This window comes from Jaculus jaculus, chromosome 9 (genome assembly GCF_020740685.1).
Source record: "Jaculus jaculus isolate mJacJac1 chromosome 9, mJacJac1.mat.Y.cur, whole genome shotgun sequence".
NCBI classification, from domain to species: domain Eukaryota; kingdom Metazoa; phylum Chordata; class Mammalia; order Rodentia; family Dipodidae; genus Jaculus; species Jaculus jaculus.
Genome location: NC_059110.1, coordinates 9,727,580 through 9,749,433, shown reverse-complemented (window position 1 = coordinate 9,749,433; position 21,854 = coordinate 9,727,580). Strand labels below are relative to the sequence as shown.

The window sequence follows — 21,854 nt, the reverse complement described above, 5'->3', positions numbered from 1 at the left end:
TTTTTCTTGCTTTATTTTTCAGGGTAGGGTCTCACTCGAGCTCAGGCTGACCTGGAATTCACTATGGAGTCTCAGTTTGTTTCTTCTAGTGCACAGTGATGTCCTTACAGTCTCCCCTCAACACTGAAGGCAGTTTTTGCAGTAAAGATTTACATATGGAAAGGCTGAATGTTTTGTCTCCATCTACCATCTGGGTAATGAGTCTGACCCTCCCCTGGTTCTAATTTACCCAATGATAGATTAAAGTTTGGATGTAAGTCAGTAGCTGAGAGGCTGTGGGGTGGGCGGGAACAGCTCAGACACTTTCGAGGCTCATGTATGGGGTGCTGCAGTAGAGGGAAATGAGGAGGAGAGTGCGATGCTGCCAGTTAACCTAACGGCACAGCTGGTGCAACGCAGGGTGCCCGGGTTAAAGCCTTGAATGGGTCATTAGTTTCTGTCTTCCTCAGAGCAAGTCATAGTGTGAAGAGAAGCAGGCAGGCAAATAAACACCAAAGATATTAAAATGTAACAAGAATATTTCTTGAAATATATTTTTCTCTCCAAATGGGAATCTGACACCTATTTGTGAAGAGAAATGGCCTGTCTGTCTTTCTAGTTGAGACACTGCTGAGGTGATGTCACGTGTGACCATTATTTCACACGTGTGGTGTGACATCTTATGTTGAACTGGCTTACGGGAACAAGGCAGTAATTCCGTGCATTTTTAGCAGATGCCAGCATGAGAATAAATTGTCCGTGTGCCAGAGAAAAAGCATGCCTTGCTTTTTTAGTGGCTTCTGGAACCTTAGGTGTCTTGCTGGTATCCTGACAGAACTGTAGCTCCAGAGGCTGCTTTGGTGGAGAAGTTAGATGTCACTGCGGCCCGGGGTGGGGCTCCCAGCAGAGGCCTGGCACACAGTCCTGGCTCTCTTCCCTGTGCTCCAGAACAGACTCTGTTACAGTCGAGTTCACAGTGCTGGCAAAAATCACCTGACCAAGAGCAACTTGTGGGGAAAAAGAGATTTATTTTGGCTTACAGACTCGACAGGGAAGCTCCATGATAGCAGGGAAAACGATGGCATGAGCAGAGGTGGACATCACCCCCCTCGCCAACATCAGGTGGACGACAGCAACAAGAGATGTGCCAAACACTGGCAAGGGGAAGCTGGCTAGAACACCCACAAGCCCGCCCCCAACAACACACCTCCTCCAGGAGGCGTTAATTTTGAATTACCATCAGCTGGAGAGACAGAACACCTAAGCTTATGAGGGACATCTGAATCACACCACCACAGACTCTGCTAAACTCCTTTTTTTCTAGCAAGATTTAAAGTCTCTAAAACCCTGTGCAGAACATGCCATGCCGTGTGGTGAGGGCAGCCGTGCACAGTTGGAAGACCCGTGTGAATGAGAATCCATTCCCGCAGGGAATTTCTTGCTTTTGCCTTCATTCTCCATTTGACTTTCAGTTTCCAAATGCCCTTCAACTTAGACCTATCTTTTCACTGGACGAGCTTTCCTTCAGCCCGTCACCGACAGTTTGGAGTCTTGACAACCTGTCCTTGTCTGTGTGGGGTCATGGAGCTTCCTGTCCGTTTCCTGTACATCACCTGTCCCAAAGATGCCTTATGACTCAAGCTCACTGTTAGATTAAGTGTTGTCTCATGCTGTTTGGGGCAGTTTTATGCTGCCACCACCTGCTTCAGGAAAGGTTTTCCAATGCTGAATACATGCATTCAGTTTCATGTTTTACTCAGAAAATGTTTATAGACTTCATAAATCGTTTCCTTTAAAGAAGCTTTGGGTTGCCTAAGTTTGATCTTTTTATAAGGAATTTCTTTCACAAATACAAGAGCCATATTTAATATTTTTAAGTGAGAAAAATATCCACTAAGCAAGTAACAAACAAATAGTGCTGGAGAAAGCACTGCAAAAATTTTGAAAACTCATCTAATTTAAAACCATGGATAATTTTTTTAGAAATGTTAATTCTCTGTTAAGCCAATTCCCAAAACAACAATCAAGAGGTTTTCTTTTTAATTAATAGAAGATAAATATCTTCTGGCTTAGTCATTAATATTGATCACTGTAAAGGAGTCTGAAACAACATTTCATAGGCTTTAACTTCTGTGTGACAAGAAAGGATGATTTGAGTAGGGATTTTCCCCCGCAGAATGGCTCTGAGCAAACCATGCTGGGAAAGTGCTGTCTGAGTGCTCTGGGCTAGGTAGTGTTGGCAGGCCCGCCTCAGCGCTGCCTCTAGTTATTAGGAGATTTGGAATGTAATTCAAAAACTTATCATGATGTCATCCCAGGTCTGAGTTAACACTGTGTACCTTTGGAAGAAACTGTAGATGAATTGTTATCCTCTTAGCTGGGCTTTTTACAGTGGTCTCCTAAGCTAAGCGGCAAGCCCCCAGCAGAGGGGGCCTTCTCTCCTGGCAAGGACTTAGAGCTACAGAGTGGCCTTACTTCACAACGTTGGTGAAGGTCAACCAAGAAGAAAAAAACTAATGAATGATTAATCCATTACTGTAATCTCTATCAAGATACTTATTGTCATGGATACTTAAGATCCTGTGGTCAGTAAAGATCTTTGCACTACCTGGAGAATGTATTCATTTTGTCCCCTTACCCATTACCCCAGGAATCTGCCAGGAAGTACACTGAGTCTGGGACCCCCCCAGAGCTAATCAGCATTGGAACTAGTAGTAATTTCCTGATACTGGTAAGCTTAGCTTGTGTGAGCCAAATAACCTGGCTAACCAATTATTTCTAGTACCTGTTATCTGGAAGAGTGGAGTGTGGTGCATTTGATAGTGCACTAAGGAAGGAAAGATAGCCTGTGTCTCTGGCTGGCTGTCGTGGAGGAGGTATGGAATGAGCAAGCCCCAGAGCCACGAGCCTCTTAGGTCATAAGGCTCCTAGGATGGTGTTCCACTTGGGGAAGGAACCATTTCCAGGAACTTCTAGTACTTTCTGCCTTCACTGATGAGTATTTTGTAGGGAACCTGCTAAAGGAGACTGGTCTGGAAACGTGGAATTGTGCTGACAGGAAGTAACTGGAGGTTATATTTAAAATGCGATGAGCAGTAGTAGGTGTCACTTACGAAGCCCGTGGTGTGAGCACGCAGTGAGCTGTGTGCTCGTCATAAGCAGCGGGCTCAGGTACCGGTGAAGGAAACGGGCTTGACTCTTAACCGACATCCCTGACCCCTGCATGATGAAGCCACAGTTGACTTCAGCTTCCTGACCGCGCCACCAGGTGTCTTCGTGGCTGTGGCAACTCGGGGTTGGTCAGATGTGAGGTGGCTTCCTGCCCATGCAGTCTCTTCTCCCTTCCTGTGTCAGCTGCCAGTTGCTCCTCATAACCGAGTGGCTGTCTTCCTTCCTTCAGGAGGATTCTTTGCATGCCACATACAATAAGAAACCCGCAGTCTCACCAGGCTGCTTCTGTACAGTCAAAGTAAGCGGGCTCTGAACAGAAGAGATGCCTCATTATTCACTAACAGCGTGTGTACCGCTTCCAACTCCACACTCCACACCTTGCTTGGGCAGATGAGAAGAGAGTGTTTAGAAGCCTCAGGTGCTCACAGTGTGGGAATAAAGCCAGTCACAGGAACAAATGACCAGAGTAGCCTGCTAGCTGCTGCAGCACAGGTGACAAACATGCTGCCGGGCAGGTTGTGAAGTGCCCGCCTGCCTCCAAGGCCAAGGAGTGCGATGGGCAGGAGGCCTTTAAACACAGCATGTTCAACAGAGGGCAGTGAGGAGCAGATCTCCACTTTCACCTCCCTCTAGTGTGCGCTGTTCTTGTTGACGTAGAAAAGATCAAGCCGTTGGTTGCCCACGATAGGAGCTAATCTTGTTTTGTGATACACGTTATGGAATAAGATGTGTGCCTATACAAAATGTGCATGTCCACATATGATATGAAAGGTTTCCTTTAAACTGTGACTTTAAAATTTGTAAATGGTAAAGTCACCTCTGAGCCACAGTGTCTTAGTGTTGTTTTGAAGCTTAAATAAACTAATAATGAACAAAGATGTTAGCACATTTGACATTGAATGTCACAGGTTATTAGATCTGAGAATAGCCCCTTGCCTAAAACATGAGACCTGCTGTAGACATACACCTGGTACCTCAAGAGAGCCCATCACCTAAATGGCAGCAGCGCAGTAGGAGAGCTGGGATGGGGTGAAAGCAACGGCGTGGCATGAAGGCCCCTGAGCTGGGAAGAAGGTTGGCCTCTTGCATTCTATAAAGTAGTCCAGAACCACGGAGGAGTGGGTTTTTTTTTATTTTTATTTATTTATTTTTTAATATTTAATTTATTAGTTTTCAGCAAATACAGGCAGTTGGTACCATTGTTTAGGCTCATCCATGATCTACCCCCTCCCAATGTACCCTCCTTGTTGATATAAATGGGTCGTGCATCGTGGAGTTAGAGTGACAGAGAGAGGAAGAGGCAGAGAGAGAGAGAGAGAGAGAGAGAGAGAGAGAATGGGCGCACCAGGGCCTCCAGCCACTGCAAACGAACTCCAGACGCATGCGCCCCCTTGTGCATCTGGCTAACATGGGTCCTGGGGAATCGAGCCTCGAACCAGGGTCCTTAGGCAAGCGCTTAATTGCTAAGCCATCTCTCCAGCCCAGGGAGGAGTTTTTGATCAGACACTATTGACTTGACCCTGGTAAGCTAAGAGAGAATGGGTCAAAAAGCCCACTCAAAGACACTGGTCTTTACACAAGCAAAAGATTCTCTTGTTCACAGAGACCAGTGGGGTTGGGGAAGAATGCGCTGGGAAGCCTAAGGCAAGAAGTTGGAGAAACCACACTGCTCTTCCCTTTGCCACTGTCTCTTGTTGACATTCAAGTGCTGGAACGGGGGTGGGGGGGTTTGAAGGAAGGACTAAATGCTAAACTAACCATTAAAAAAAAAACCACCTACCCAAATGAAAGTGACATCTGGGAGTGTGCCTAGTGTGGGAACCTTAGCTCCCAAGGATAACTCCAGAGTCGGGAGCATCTGTTAAAATTGCTATTCAGAGCTCAGCTCAAACACTTCCTGAACATCTCCCTCCTGACCGAGGCTGCCCATGCTGTCCAACACCTCTGCACCCCGTCCCCCAACCCCCGCGCCTGTGCTCCTTACCTATGTGTGTGGAGCTACGGGTTGAGTGTTTGTGTGCCACTGGAAAGGAAGCTCCCTGGGGGCAGGCGCTCCATCTGGCTCAGCTTATCTCCCCAGTACCTAGCACGTTTTCCGGTGTCTGGCACTCTGTAAATGGTTTAAAGATGAAAGGGAAGTGGCATTGTTGACAAAGGCATCACTGCTGCTCATCTTGTGTGAAGTTACCAGTGCCTTTGTCCATTTATCTTTCCTCCCTGTTGTCAGGATTTCTTTTCTATTCAGCTAACTTTTAAGGTCCTTGAACTTAAGGATCACATCTTTTCCTTTCTAAAAAATGTTCTCTTATTCTTGCCACAGTTCCATGAAGGCTAGAGCAAAATTGGAGCATGCTGGTAGAAGATTTGTGTAACATTGTTGTGGACTGAGTTACCAGTTTTATGGCTTAGATTGGAACTTCAACACTGAATAAAGGACCCATAGAATCACTATAAAGGCAATAGTAATGCCTTTGTGTAGCATTTTCATGGGGGTTTTCAGCACAGAATAGCACTTTTGCACATACTTTTCTTATTTCTCTCAGCATGTTCTGTAAGCCAGGGCAAAAGTACATTCACTATTTCAAACAAAAGAGTCCACCGGGATTGGTAGAGGCAGTCTCTAACCATGCGTCCTGGCTCAGACAGAGCAGAAAGTGTGTGTTTCTTCTGACCGCCTTTGGTCAATTTTTTTTTTTTTTAACTAAAGGGTATGACTTCATGTCTGAAATGTGCCTATCTTCATTTGCAATACGGAAAGACAAGTGTCTATGGGTTGTAACACAGGAGTCAAAAATAATACATTTACTTAGGAAAGCCCTTGTGTACATGGAGGAAAATATAAATCATATTTTCACATGGAGTTTCTAAGAAATCTACTTTATATAAGTACCATATATGTTATATATAATATGAATATATAGAAATAGTAGTTATCTAATTTAGTACTTAGTCCAAAGTTTTTTCCCATGTTAGATGTTTACTTGGGACATATAATTCCTTAACACATTTAATAACTCAATATGATTTCAAAATGTACAGGAAATTCAGTTTGTACTTTCTGAATTTTCCTTCCTAGAAAGTTGGGTTTTCTAAACTCAGCTTATACCTAGAAAAATTTCACACCTTTTAAACATGCAGCTGCATTCTCTCAGCTGTCAGTTTTTTATTCTCAAACAATGTCAGAAGCTTCCATTTTATAATAACTTTCTGAAAACAGAATACATTCATATTATGTCACCATAAATAGGTAGAGAATTTTTTGGTTGAAGTCTTGATTTTTTTTTTTTTTGTCCTTTTTGTGGGCAGAGGAACTCTTAAAATGTTTATGATGTCATTCAAAATAAGGAATTTGCAATAACAACCAAAACAATTCAAGAACTTCCACAAATAATCATATATATTTTTCCATATATGTATATAACAGACCCAATTTTTATAGAAGGAAAAAAGTTCTATGGTGGAACCATAGAGAATTACAGCTGAAGTGTCTCCATTGCTGAGTGCAGCCCTTCAGGAGGTGAAAAGAAGCTGGCTGGGGCTGGAGATGGCTTAGCGGTTAAGTGCTTGCCCCTGAAGCCTAAGGACCGTGGTTCGAGGCTTGATTCCCCAGGACCCACGTTTGCCAGATGGACAAGGGGTCTCTCTCTCTCTCTCTCTCTTTCTCTCTGTCGCTCTCAAATAAATAAATAAATATAACAAAAAAAATTTAAAAAAAAGAAGCTGGCTGGTTTCCACACAGACCTGGACTCCAGGACAGTGCCCAGCCCATGCTGCTGTTACCCTGGGCTGCCTCTCCTGCTAACCACTTGGGTTGTATGGAGGCTGTCCTGTCTACTCTCTGTTGGGAAATTATAGGCACCAGACCTTCTTATGACAGCATTTTTTCACTCACAGCAGCCCTGTGATTCAAATACAATTGTATCTACTTCACAAATGAGGAACCAAATAATAAACATGTACTTTTTCTATATGTAGGATGAAAAGTAGAACTACCAGGCTGGAGAGATAGCTTAGCAGTTAAGGCATTTGCCTGCAAATCCTAATGACCTGAGTTCAGTTACCTAGTACCCAGGTAAAGCCAGATGCTTGCCAATAGAGTTTTAAAAAAAATAGAAATACCTCTTCATGTAACTTTAAAAAATATTTTTTACTTTCATTTATTTATTTGAGAGAGAGGAAGAAGCAGAGAGAGAATGGGCACACCAGGGCCTTCAGCCACTGCTAACGAACCACCGATGCATGCATTACCTCGTGTATCTGGCTTACGTGGGTCCTGGGGAATCAAACCTGGGTCCTTTGACTTTGCAGGCAAGTGTCTCAACTCTAGCCCTTTTCACGTAACTTTTATTTCATTTTTCATCAACCTATTTAGAGGACTGTGTTGATAGTCCACAACTGTTAAAAATTGGAAGTATTAAGGGTTATAAGTGTAGATCAGTGGTAGAACACTTATCCAGTGTGCACAAGGCCCTGGGTCGGGTCCCCAGTGCAGTAATAATTATAAGAAGAAGAATAGATAGATAGGTAGTTTAAGTGGGATTACTGCATTTGATCATGAGTCTGTTTTATGTACCACGGTTGAACTCCTAACTGGCCTTCTAACCTTTAACCCAGTTCCATTCAGTGTTTTCCTCATGGTGCACATTACAGTACCTTAAAGACACATCACACATCCCACCACTTTGCTGCTACAGCAATACGTGGTCAGTGTTGGTATTATTCAAACCAAGGGGTTGACCTTCTGCAGACGGCAAGGCAGGCTTTGCGACCTGTGCAGTCAGGGCATCACAGCTCTGTCTTCTGGAAGCTGGTCAGGAGATGGGCCAACAGGTGCAGACAAATGATCAAAGCCCACAGTTCCAGAACAGGAACCAGAATATTCTTCAGCCAGAGTCCATATTGACTCCCGAGAAGAGAGACACAGTGCAGTCACACGCTGTGAAGCACCTCAGTAAGGATGCACTACAACAGTGGCTGTCCTTGGTACGGGCTCTGCTGGGATGTGTACAGCTATGCAGGTGCCCAGGTGATACAGACTCCCCGTACTTAATAAAACAGAGGGAGACGCAAAGTTCAGCTTGCTCAGTGTAGCTGAGAACTGCATTCGAATGTGCAGGGCGTTCAGGAGTCAGAAGGTTTTCTTGGCACTTTATTAAAGCAGTCCCTGCCACCGTCATGTCTTCCTTTCGTATTGCAGAACACGTGTGTGTTTTGCCTCCGTTGAGCCTTAAAGGAACCTCATATCATTATAAGATGATGTGACAGGGACTAAGAAACATTATGCTGGGGCTCAGGTCACAAAACTAGCTACAATGCACATGTACTGCCTTGCTTCCTTCTACCTGTTTCCCCAACTAAATCGTAGCCCATGACACAGTCCTGTCATCCAGACCACCTTTTCCCAGAGTCAGCTGGTGGTAGCTGAGGCATAAGTCAGGGAAATGGTGTCACTATCCTTTGTCGCTTTGAGGAACACAGCAAAAGAGGTAGCTCTTATGCAAAATTGAAAAGAATTTAAGAGCTATTTTGTGTTAGGAGTGTGTCTCAGTAGTAGAGAGCTTTTCAGTTCTGTGTGAAGTCCTGGGTTCCATCCCCAGCAGGAAAGGAAAGAAGGAAGAGAGGGAGGGAAAGAGGGAAGAGAGGAGAAAGACAAAAGAGGAAGGAAGAGGGAAAGAGAGAAAGGTGGGGAGAAGGGGTAGAAACCTATAAGTGGAGTAATTACAAAGTCAATGGAGAAAAAATCCATTTTCCAATTTTAATTTCTACATAAAGAGGTGAATTTCACACCCCACAGAAGAACTGACCCTAAGTTCCAAGATTCGATGCCATGACATGTTCATTTGAATTAGTTCAGATTCTTCTTCCTTTTAAATATAAGCCTTTTCACAAACTCCATTTTTTGCAAAATGTGAGTGATAATTTGGATGGTTCAAGTGGAATTGTCAAGTGATGTGTGTATGTATATGAATATACATATTATATAAATATGATGCATATTTTTATGTCAAGACTGAGCAAATAGCCAGAAATGAAGAAGTGACTCACGCAGGGTAAGAATTCTCCGAACTCCCTCCCACCCATGAACAGCAGAAACTGAAGGGCATGGCTCAGTCCTGGGCTGGAAGCCTGGACACGGCACCTTCATGGCTGAGGAGAAATTGAATGCTAACAGGGCTCCAGTTACCATTCCTAACCGGCCAAGGGAAAAACAGCCCTTCTCCTCGGAGAGAGATACAGTCACGCACAATTGCTGTGGAATTGAAGCACTTTTTTATTATTATTAAACAGAACTCCATCTGAAACTCTGGAGAATTTTGAAATAAAGCTTAGATAAATATTTCATGTACCATTCTAAGAGGCAGTCGTTTATAGTAATTTTAGTGCTCTGGTATCTGTTTGTTTTCAGGTTAGAAAAGCAAATGTTTTCCATGATGATTTATATCTGGGAACTGCCAATTGAGCCCAATTTTATAAGACTTATCTTTATAAATAAATTAAATAGGATCATAAGGAATAGCTCTACTTGCTTTCATTTTATGTCTCTTTAGGCAGAAGTTGCATTTTTGTTTTTACTGAAATGTAAACTGTGATCTGAGTGGACCCCATGTGCGTTCGCCCTCCCAGGTCTCCGTGGCCGTAGCTGCAGGCCTGTCTTTCCCTGTGGTCGCCCCGGAGGCTCGCCCTGAAGCTGTGCTCTGGCTTTTGCTGAACAGGCACAACCTGCTTCTCCCAGCCAGGCCTCCACTCAGAAGCCCAGGCTCCCTTCGAGAGCTGTCTTTCTCTCAAACTGTCTTTCTTGGCCTGCTGCTTTGATAGCACATGCCTGGGTTTGCCTAAGCTATTGGTGTGAATGCCCCTGGCATCATAAGTATATTATTTAGACCTGTCCTTTCCGACGGAGAAGTACGTGCTGTGTTGTGCTCAGCACACACTGCAGTGTGTGATGTCTGCATCCAGGCACTTAAACATGGATTTCGGCTCAGTATGTGGTGCACACCTGTCATCCCAGGACGAGGGGATGTGTGGTGGATGCAGCAAGTGCTGTCTAGGCCATCGAAGACCACGTAGTGAGAGCTCGTCTCCAAAAAGGTGGTTGTGGTTACACCCAATGTGACGTAACTCTGCAAGAGACTTAGATTGTAACATTAAGCACATAACCCTTGCCCTTGTGGAGACTTTCAATGAGAAAGAGGATAAACAAGTCAAAAAACAACCCGGACCCTGCAGTGCTCACTGTTAGGAAAATGCCTTGAGGACAGATGAGAGATGACAGTGAAGGAAGGTTGGCTTGACATAAATGGTCAGGGGACGCTGACCTGAAAGAAGAGGACTTGGCTTATGGGAGCCCTCTAAGGAGAGGGGATGGCAGAGAACAAAACTTTATTGAGGGACAGAGCTTGATGTAATCCTGTAGAAAGGACCAGGGGATGGGTGGGGTAAGAAAAGAGGTTTAAGTGAGGCACCCACCAGACCACGCAAGACCTCATGGTTAAGATCAGATACTGGCATTTGAATCTCAGGGATGGTGGGGAACCTTAAAGGATGTTACATGGAGAACTGATTTCCTCTTTTGATTCCTGAAAGTTAATTCTAGCAGTTTTATAGAAAGTACATCAAAAAGAGCGGGGGGCGGGGGGGGTGCGGTGCAGGGGAGTGAGAGGAGACAGCTGAAGTGCAACAGAGAGAACCTGCCCGGGACTGGGTTTTGAAGACATGGAAATAAAGAGGCAGAAGAGGCATTTTAGAAGTAGCCATCGAGACAAGCTGAGGGGAAGAAGGGAATTTTTAAATAAATTTTTTTAAATTTTAAATTTTTTATTTATTTATTTGAGAGCGACAGACACAGAGAGAAAGACAGATAGAGGGAGAGAGAGAGGATGGGCGCTCCAGGGCTTCCAGCCTCTGCAAACGAACTCCAGACACGTGCGCCCCCTTGTGCATCTGGCTAACGTGGGACCTGGGGAACCAAGCCTCGAACCGGGGTTCTTAGGCTTCACAGGCAAGCACTTAACCGCTAAGCCATCTCTCCAGCCCGGAAGAAGGGAATTTTGACAGAAGCAGCAGGCTGTGTGGTGGGCAAGATGACCGACAGCATGTTCGAGGGAGGACGTTGGTGGCTGAACATAAATAGAACCTCCAGGGCATCAGGGTCACCTGCCAGGGGCAAGTCTTCGGCTGCTTAGTTGATTAGTTGAATAGCTGTTGTCCCGGAAGCTGCCGGGGATTGGGGGTGAGTCAGTCTGAACTCCACCACATGGAGCATACTCCGGCATAAGTGAAGGCCGCCCCGTTCTCCCTGTTCCTCCAGTGGAGCTCTGTCTACAAGGGTAGTGATGGTGACATGGCCTTTCTCCTTTCCCCTAGAAATTTCCCTGGTCAAATCCAGGATTAAGAACATGCTGCACCCATTGTTCCCTGCCAGATACCTCCCCTGAGATGTCTTTGGATGTTTTGTTAGGGAAATCTCATCATGCTGTCCCTGTTCCCCTCTACCTTTCTCACAGTCCCGTGGCCACTTTGGAGTATGCAGAGTATGAGATGCCTGTATTTACATGTTTCTATTTATTTCCCTTGTAGGTTTCATGGCAGGCTCACAGAGAAACCCTCAGATGTCTCAGTATGGACCGCAGCAGGCAGGACCATCCATGTCACCTCATCCTTCTCCTGGGGGCCAGATGCATCCTGGAATCAGTAGCTTTCAGCAGAGTAACTCCAGTGGCACTTACGGTCCACAGATGAGCCAGTATGGACCCCAAGGTAAGGCTACTAAGGTTCTGCAGGACGCATTGCAGGGGGTGGTAAGGATTTTCTTAATACGCTAGCTCTTCAGTGTTTCAGTAGTGTAACACCTACAGCTCCGTTACTTGTTATCTGGTAGACTGATGTCCAGATGCAGGGGGCTCAGGGTACGTGCACCCCATGTGAGGCACCAGTAAAAAAGTGGAACTTCGTCTATGACTTAGTTCCCAGTTTGGTGGAGAAAAAACCAAAATCTCAATCTTGTCCTCAGAAAGTTTCAGATTTAAAACTTAGCGTTCATCACACAAGATTCTGAGTAAACCCTGATAGGACCATGAGCTTCCCACCTAGGATGGTGTCGCCCTCTCTGCCCCCCAGCCCACTGTCAGGGCCTGTGTGACTTCCCCATTCTTATCCTGAGACATGCAGGTTTCCAATGATAGCTGAGGAGAAGTGGGGAAATGCTTCACTGCACTGTTAGGAGCCCGTGTAGGGTGTGCCAGATACACACAGAGCCTCTAAGGCTGTAACCCTGAGCTACTCATACACACGCATCTGAAGTCACTTTTGGCAGTAAGATTTAAGTCTAGTTATGTTTTGTGTACTTAAATTAGACATTAATGGATAACTGAGAGAGACTGAGATGATGTAGCACAATTCTTGGGCATTCTTTGTGTCTGGCAACACCAGGACATTCCAAGTGAAGATGAGCGCCACTCACGAAAGGGTCATAAATGCTTCCACTTGCAGCCCGAGGCAGACCTGCCCACAGGAGGCAGCTACCTCCTGGGGGGGAATGTGTATCTGTTAGTGAACCAGCTACAGTGAGGCTCAGGGACCCTGGCAAGGCCTGAAGTAGGCACCCATGCTGACCAGCCAGCATCCTGAGGTGCATCTTCCCAGTTGAGCTTCTGTTGGTCGAACCTCACAGTTTTAAAGTGAAGTGCCAGTGTGTGGTTAGGCACTTTTAGTGCTACCAGGATGGTGTTTCCCCTTGTCACGTGGGTTTGTTAGATTTCCTTTCCAGCTACTTTTCCATTAGGAGAGCTCTAGTAGAATACGCCAGGCAAGCCTTTGTTCTCATTTGGTCAGAGTGGAAGGAGACTTGTTTCCCATGGCTCCATTCACATGGTGTCGTCCAGCAAGCCTGGGGAGTTTAATCCCAGCTGCCTGTTGCTATCAGCCTCAGGTGACTGACGAGTAGTCAGCTGACCAAAAGCGAACCCTAAGCCAGAGTGGCCTGTGGCCCAACCTCTTAGGAGGCCTGAGTGGGGATCTTCATAGCCAAATCTGGGTTCCTTAGCTATGTTGAAAAGACCATGTTTATAAATTGTGGTACGTACAGAAAATGTGGGCTTTTCCTCAAAATGTAATTGGAGACAAAGTCAGGGCGATCTGTTCTCAGAACTGAGGCTGTTGAAGCTCAGGCCTTAACCCTTAAAGCCACACAGGCATCATGTACTCCTCAGAAGTGACCTGTGCACCCCACTACGACTCCATCTTGTACCACTCTTCTGTTCATAATATGTGGGGAAACTGTGTATGCATGTGTTTGTGTACATGACGTGTGCGTGTATGGGCATGCACATACCACAACGCACATGAGATCAAGGGACACTCTTGGGGACTGGTCCTCTCTTTCCATCTTGTTTGTTACAGTCTCTCTTGTTTGCCGCTAGGAAGGCCAGACGCTGGCCTGCAAACTTCAGGGCTCTGGTGACTGCCTGTCACTGCCCTGGGTGCGGTGAGATTACAGACACACGCACTACTAGCATCTGGCTTGACATGGGTGTGGGGAATCCAGACTCTGGTCCCAACTCACAGAGCAAGCTCCTGTGCTGCGCCGTCTTCCCAGCCCCTGGGGAGGCTCTTGAAACATCCTCAAGCTTGTGCTGTTAGAGTTGGGACCCTGGAAGAAATTTCTGCGGAATAGATATCTTTTTTGAAAACATCCCTCAGTTTTCCCAAATCATTGAATTTGATGATTCTTCATTTGAGAACTCTCACCCAAACTGCTATATATCTTTGGGAAATTGCTTAGTCTTTCTATGAATTACTTTTCCTCTGGAAAATGAAGAAATTGGTTGCTTACATTACCTTGAAAGTTGTTTCTAAGTCCATTGTTCCGTGATCCTAAATTTTGCTTCAAAATTTTAGGGTCTTTTTTTTTTTCTAACTAACAAAACCCTAGTCCCCACATAACAAAGTCATTGAGTCAAGAAGGCTCTTTGGGATTCCTTATTGCAGGTTATGGTAGAAATAGTTTAAGAGAAGGGTGCTCCCACACCCAGCACTCTGGTGTGCGAGGGACCCCACACCAGTGCCTGCATATCCTCGCCATGTGCCTTGTCCTCTCCCATGTGGCATCCATGTCCGCCTCTGCTCTGAGGTGTGGCCCCTCCCGCACCGACATGCCTTGCCATGAGCTTACAACTGTGTCCTGGTCCTGCCCATATTCAAATCCTGGCCTCCTGCCTTGTCTTAACAAGCCTAAGTGACAGAAAATGGCTCAGCTCGCATGGACTTTCTCATTCTAATCACAGAATATGCTTACTTATGCATTTCTCCTTAGTGGTCCTTTTAGGGAAGGAACCTCCCCACCCCCATGCTGAAATTTTTTTTTTTTTAGTCTTCCAATTAATTGAGTGCTCAGATTATCAGTAGAATATTCAGCTGGTGTCTTCCTGTGATAAGTTGTAATGTCTCTGGAAAGACACACTCCTGTGGAAGACAGGAGTCATTAGTCTCTCCTCTTCCTGACTATTTTACTGTCAGAAACATCATCTCTAAAATCATTGCTACTAAAAACAACCTGGGTTAGACCTGGTCAGTCATACCTGTGATTTCAACACTCAGAAAGCAAGCACAGGGAGATAACAAGTTTGAGACTAATCTGGGATACAAAGCAAGTTCTAGGCCAGCCACAGCTACATAGCAAGACTCTGTGTCAAAATAAAGGGGCAAATTTTTTTTAAAACCAGCATTTATTAAAGGTATCACTGAGTATGGGGTGCCGTTCTGAGCTTTGTCACACATTAGCTCCTGTCATGCTCATAGCGTGCCGTAAGATAGGATCTATTATTACCTCATTGCCGCAAGGAAGAAACAGAGAAGGTGAGCATGCCCTCCAGTGTAGTGACCGAGTAGTCCACTCTGAGTGAGGAGGAAGCTTGTGAGTGAGCCCTTGGGTTGCAGGCGAGAAAACCAAACTTTCAGTGGTTGAGTTTTTGTCCCTTTACCCCCACAAGTAGCAAGGGTTCCGATCTAGGGAGAGTGATGGCAGGGGCCACTCAGTGACCACTGACTGCTTGTCCCCCAGGCCTCAGATGGGCTTCGCCTTAGTGTGCATGCAGTCAGTATGCTGTAAGGGAGACCAAAGCTAAACTGCTTGTGTCCAAGGAGCAACCAGAACTATAGAAATATATCAGAAATACTAAACCCAGGCATGGTAGCTCATGGCTATAATCCTGGCTTTGGGGATGCTTGGGCAGGAGGCTTGTGAGAAGTTTGAAGTCAGCCTAGACTACAGAGTTAAACCTTGTCTCAACAAAAATTAAAAAGAAGGCTGGAAAGATGGCTCAGTGGTTAAGTGTGCTTGCTGCACAGGTGTGCGAGTCTGGAAAAGCCTGAGACCACCACAGATCCTTGTGAGCAGCTGGGTGTGGCCATGTGCACCCAGAATCCCAGTTCCACAGGGCAGCAGAGGCCCAAGAACCATTGGAGCCCTGCGAGCTCCAGAATCAGTAGATTCGAGCACCAAACAAGGACGCGGTGGGAGAGTGAAGTGGGTCACCCAGTGGTACTCTCCTGCCACCAGAGGTGGGCACCCTCACAGCAGGCAGGCATATGGGGCACACGCGCGTGCACGCACGCACACACACACACACACACACACACACTACAACAAATAGAAAGATATTAAGGAGATTAAGAGAAAAATAGCCACCAATTGCTGAAGGATGGACACATTAGAAATACATATGACGGACGTGTGTATTAAGGGCCGCAGGGGTGGCTCTGTGACTGAACGTGCTTACCCTGCAAGCGCGAGGCCCTGAGCTCAGCTAGCACCACATGCAGAGGCCGGCGCGGTGGCCTGCTCCTCTGACCCCATCACGGGGAGGCGGGTGTCACCAGGACTGACATTCCTCTCTGCCCTATACACACCCCACACGTACACATGCCAAATACATATGGATCTGTGTGTTTGTACGTGTAAATTCCTTAAATATGCAAATAAGATGAAGTTAATTCTGAGCGTCTTTAACCCCAGCACGTGAGAGGCCCATGTGAAAGGACTGCGTTGAGGTCTAGGCTAGAGTGAGACCCTATCTCCAAAAGAAAAGTGGGGAGATGAAGCTAATCTAAATGTAGAAACATGTTTGTTTACAGTATACTTATATGTAGAATATCACTTTTCTGCCTTTAAGCAATACATGTAAAGCTCTTTGCAGTGCATTTACACAGAGTGGCAACTATAGGGACTCATGTTCACAAACAGAAAGAAATTTTGTAATTAGCATTTATTATTAGTGAAGAATTTGGAGCAAAGGGAGCTAAAATCAGTTTGATTTACAGGCTTTTATTTCTGTTCTCTAGAAAAGCGTCTTGCTGACAAATACTCTGTGCATCAGTGTCACTGGTGGCTGGGGCGGTGGCTCTGTAGTGGAAGGCACTGCTTGCCCAGCCTGCAGCCTGGATTCCATTCCTCAGGACCCTCCGCAGCCACTTGTCCTCACCAGCAGGAGGCCCTGGCGTGCCTGTTCATTCTCGCTGTCTCTCCCTCGCTCTCCTCCCTTCCTTCTCACTCATTCTCTATTTTCAAATAAATACAAATACTTTTTTTTTAAAGTAAGGGTATGGCCATATCTCTGCTACAAGTAAGAGGTAATTTAAGTTCTGGAGGAAGTAACAGCATCCTGAGCTGGGCCGCACAGCACGCGGCCGTCACGCCGCAGCATCGGGAGTCTCTGCAGGCACCACACAGCTGCCCCATTGAGCGCGGGCACCGCCTGGCGCTGTGCATTTGTTCCATCCGTACTGTCGGACTCAGAGGAGCTTCCTAAGTCAGTCTAATAAGATTTTTATTTTCCAGTTACTTTGGCGAAGATATTTTCAGAAGGGTTTTAAAGGTCTTTAAAATAATGAAACACCATATGAGATCTTCCTTTTTTCGTTCCATTTTTACAAATATAGCAGAAGCAAAAGTCGAATAATAGTAATTGAAGGGAATGCAGTTCACTGAAGTACATGGTAATTTTGCAACTCTTTCAGTTCCAGAGGAACAAGGTGTAAGTGTCCAGAGTTGTCACTCTGCTCCTTGAGAGTCCACGTGGCTGCCATCACGACCCAGGACTCCCTGCTAGTCTGAAAAGCCCAGCTCTGGTCCTAGGACTGAATCCAGCCTGCCTTCCCCAGAGAAAAGTATACCTGCCCATGGATATGTTTTCTCTGATGGGAGCCCCACACCCTCACGGAGACTGACCACATGTCTTCCTAGCTTTCCAAGGGCTAGTTCTCCCCAAGGCACTCCGCCACACGCCTCACCTTGCGCTTCTTTCTTCCAACCTGCGGACACTCACTATAGTAGCTCTCTCTTTTTTTGACACTGGAATTGACAGTTGGAAGCAAAAGCGTTTTTCTATGTTTCATATTTGTTGTATTAAAGGAATATTCTAAACTTAATCTTTCCATTACTAGGGGAAAACTAAATTAGATCATTGTCTGGCCAGAGTGGGTAAATGTAAGCAGCTCCGTCAGTGCTCACGTCTTGCATTCATGCATACCGAAGATGTAAGGATGAATTTGTCTTAGACTGATTATTATCATGGTTCGATCAAAATTTGTGAATTAGAGGGAAATTAAAGTCAGAAGATTCATAGTACAAATCAAATTAAAATGAAAACAGGAAAAAAAAAAACATAGAACTACATCAAGTTCACTCCTGTGAAGCTACTGATTTAACCTCTGTAGTCAAGGCTAGCGGCATCGGCAGGAGTGGTCAGGTCCACTGAGGTAACAAACTGCTCCCAGGCTCTGTCAGCAGGCCTGACATCAGTCGGTAATAGTGCACAGTATTTCTATACAGCCTGTGGACCTGCTGCTTGCTCTAAACTAAGCAAGGGGCTTTTTCCTGAGGCTCCTGTTGTAGCTTTGCCATTTTTTTTTTTATTATTTTATTTAGTTAGTTTTGTTTCTCGAGGTAGGGTCTCGCTCTAGCCCAGGCTGACCTGGAATTCACTGTGAAGTCTCAGGGTGGCCTCAAACTCACAGCGATCCTCCTACCACTGTCTCCCGAGTGCTGGGATTAAAGGCGTGCACCACCACACCTGGCTTTATTATTTTTGATTAAAAAAGAAGCTCCTGGGCTGGAGAGATGGCTTAGCGGTTAAGCGCTTGCCTGTGAAGCCTAAGGACCCCGATTCGAGGCTTGGTTCCCCAGGTCCCACATTAGCCAGATGCACAAGGGGGCGCAAACGTCTGGAGTTCGTTTGCAGAGGCTGGAAGCCCTGGCGCACCCATTCTCTCTCTCTCCCTCTATCTGTCTTTCTCTGTGTGTCTGTTGCTCTCAAATTAAAAAAAAAAATTTTTTTTTAATTAAAAAAATAAAAGAAGCTCCCTGCTGGAAGCGAGGCATAGTTCTCACACCTTTAGTTCTAGCACTTAGGAGGCTGAGGTAGGAGGATCGCTATGAGTGTAAGGCCAGCCTGGGCTACATAATGAGTGCCAGGTCAGCCTGGGCTAGAGTGAGACCTGGCCTCCCCCCCAAGAAAACTTAAAACATAAAGTTACCAAGTGGATCACACTTCATGGACCTCTAAGAATCTTCCCAAGTAGCTTTTCAGAAGACCCCCAGCTTGTCTGCCCGCAGGCAGAGCACGTCAGGTGGTCCTTGCCTACAGCCCGGTTGTGGAGGCCTGGCTCCACCCCTCGGAGCCCCTGCACTGTGTGACGTGGGGGCTCCGTGACTCTTGGGGTCTTCATTTCTTTTCCTGCGCACTGTACTGTTTCAGTCTGTTGCTTTGAGGTTACGTCTTCTGTAATGTCATTTACTTACTCTTTTATACTTTCCTCTGAGAAATTTGAATTTCTGTGCATCATAGAAGTAAAATTTGGTGTGTAATAATACATAGTCATACCTGTTCACTGATTCACAGCTTATTCTAGTAGAGCAGGCTTTTTACTGTTTTTACAGAGAACTTTATTCTGGTAGAGTAGGTTTTATAGTTTATAGAGCACTTGGACATCCCAAGGACCGTTCTCTTTCAAGGTATTCGTTCCTGTGTTTTGTTGTTTCATTCCTTTTGTCCTCCATGTCAAAATATTGATGGGGCTCAGAGTCATGCTGGTCTTGTGGGGTGTCACTATTGTTGTATGACCCTTGGCAGCTTGAATCTCTGCATCGTAAGTTGTCCAGCAATAGTTAACATTATTAAAATATCTGTCCCTATAGCAACAATATGAGAAATCATCTTTCATTGGCCCCTTCCCATAAATGAGGAAACTGAGCTGTAGTAACAAGTAGCTCTCTGAAAGCCACACACACAAGCAGATTAGCATCTGAGTGTACGCCTGTGTCCCCAGGTCAGTGTCTGGTGTGAGCCTTGGTGTTTCTCTGAGAGCAGCACACTCTCCCAGCACGGCCCTCTGCTGGCTGCCACTGGACAGCACCCCTCACTCCTCGTCATGGGTATGGCCACCAGGTGCTACACTCTGGGTCCTCCCTTTGCCTGGCTCTGCCACAGAACATGAACTCTGACTTTGTCACCTCAGCCTACCCATTAGTGCAGCTGGCATGAGCCTGGCATTGAAGAGCCTCCTCATCAGAATTTCTACAGTGAATCCTGAGATCGGGCATGGCTGGTTGCCCAGCCTGGATGCTTGGTGGTGGGCTGTCCCATACCTGAGGGTAATTTGTTGTAGTCTCTTCTTTGGCGGGGGGTGGGGAACTAAGGCTAACCCCTCTGCTTTGTGCTTCTGTGTTTACTGCACTGAGCTTGTATTACTTTGTCATTGACATCTTAGAGGTGTTTTCATTAACACAAACAGAAAAAACTACCAAAAGTCAAACACTGAGGTGGTACTGTAAGGTAAGGTAATGGGGTCTGCCCTTTCACAAACCTCATGCAGCATGTTTGCAAATTTCATGGTTTAATGAAGGTCTAAACGCATATTGATCTGGGGAAAAACAATGCCTTGATACAAGTTCAAAAAATGGTACATTAGCTTTCATGTTGAACTTCTGTTTGTGGTCTTCTCAACTACTTGATCTATGACCCAAAGAGGACTGTGTGGCCTGTCAAAGTAGACAGACAGAGTTGAAAAAAGTTTTAAAATATTACTATTTTTAACGCAGAAAGGAGCTTGCCAGCAAATAAATATATATATACATACTAGATCTTTTGTTATGAGCAAAATGAAGATTAAAGAAAGCCACAGTCGGGCTGGAGAGCTTAGCTGTTAAAGCATTTCCCTGCAAACGCAAGGGATGCAGGTCCACCTTCCCCAGGACCTACATAAGCCAGATGCGTAAAGTGTGGTACATGTATCTGGAATTCATTTGCAGTAGCTAGAGGCCCTGGTGCGCACATTCTCTTATCTGACTCTTTCTCTCTCCCTCTCTCTTGCAAATAAATAAAAGAAAGTCACCATGATTTCTGTTACATACCCGTGGGAATGGCCAGTACTTCAGAACATAGATGCCAGGTGCTGGTGTTGCTGTTGAGAACTCTGCAGCATCTGGAGGGAACGTGCACAGACTCACGCAGCCACCGTGCCGCGTGTTCCTAGTATGTTAGACACGCACTCACCATACAGCTCAGCACTCTCATTTTTAGTTGGTTTTTTTTTCCAAGAGAAATGAAGCATAGATCCACCAAAGCTCTGTTCTCAGTTGCCAAAAACCAGAACCAGTGTCACAGTAGAATCTGCTCATCAGAGATGGAAACCTCCGGCACCTGTGTACACTGGGGGCCACCAAGTAAAAGAATCCCTGTGCCCAGAGGCCAGCCATGGACTCTGCCGACGTGGCATCGTAGACGCAGGACTGCAGGAGCAGACCACACCGGTGGCTGACCTTGAGCATGAGAGGCTGACTACAGAGGGGCAGAAAGATATGCTGTGTCCTGATTATACTGGTAGTGAAAGGATTGTATACACTTGTCATTATCTATAAGTTATAGCTCAATCAATGCGACTTCATGTTTGGTAGATTGAAGTGGTAAACATCACTGACATAATTGGTTAAGACATAGAAACATGTTTAGCCTTAATGTGTACATAGTATGCAGGGGGTTTTTGTTTGTTTCTTTTGGTTTTTTCCCAAGGTAAAGGGTCTAATTTCTGCAGTATACCTGCTTTTTGTCCCTGTCATTATGGGGAATAAGGCAGAACTGTACAATTTATAGTCTTGAAGAGCAGGAGCATAATCTCACCTGGGAATGGAAATAGCAGTTTAATAAAAGCAGTAAGTTGGGTTATTGATTGGCTACCAAATATAAATATTCTGGAGTCAGATATTAAATTATTTACATTTCTCCTCATATAGTGGTGGTCAGTTGAATAGAGTCTAGCTGATGTTTCCTCTCTCTGGTGCTTGACTTAACTCCTGTTTGGTTGAAATGTGAATTCATTTGTGACCAATTTTCCAAAGCTTGTGTGCCAAGATGAACCCACTTGAAAACGGTGGGCTTTTGGACTTGGCTGCAGGAGCAGTCCAGCTGAGGTGGGCTTGCCCAGCATCTGCCGCCTTCATTGTGCCTAATGCTGCATCCATCTGTTTTCTGTCAGAGCTGGTGCCAAGAAATTACTAATCTATTAGAGAAACATGGAAAGAAGACCGTACTTCTCATTCCTGCCTTTTTCCTCTCATATTTTGCTTGGCTTACACATTTGGGTTCTGTTTCTTGGGGGAAGAAGGAACGCTATCAAGTATGCAGGCGTCGGGGTAGACCCTGCTTCGCCCG

The 21,854-nt window shown here is 45.5% G+C and overlaps 1 protein-coding gene across 8 annotated transcripts in view; it reads left to right on the top strand.

Annotated features, from left to right (window-relative positions):
* Nucleotides 1–21,854, top strand: part of Arid1b (AT-rich interaction domain 1B) — a 389,392-nt gene that overhangs the window by 308,105 nt on the left and 59,433 nt on the right. For all 8 annotated transcript variants that reach the window (XM_045159613.1, XM_045159608.1, XM_045159611.1 and 5 more), the window contains one exon: nt 11,728–11,907. In XM_045159613.1, the coding sequence (XP_045015548.1) occupies nt 11,728–11,907 (180 nt within the window). The remainder of the gene's footprint in view (nt 1–11,727; nt 11,908–21,854) is intronic.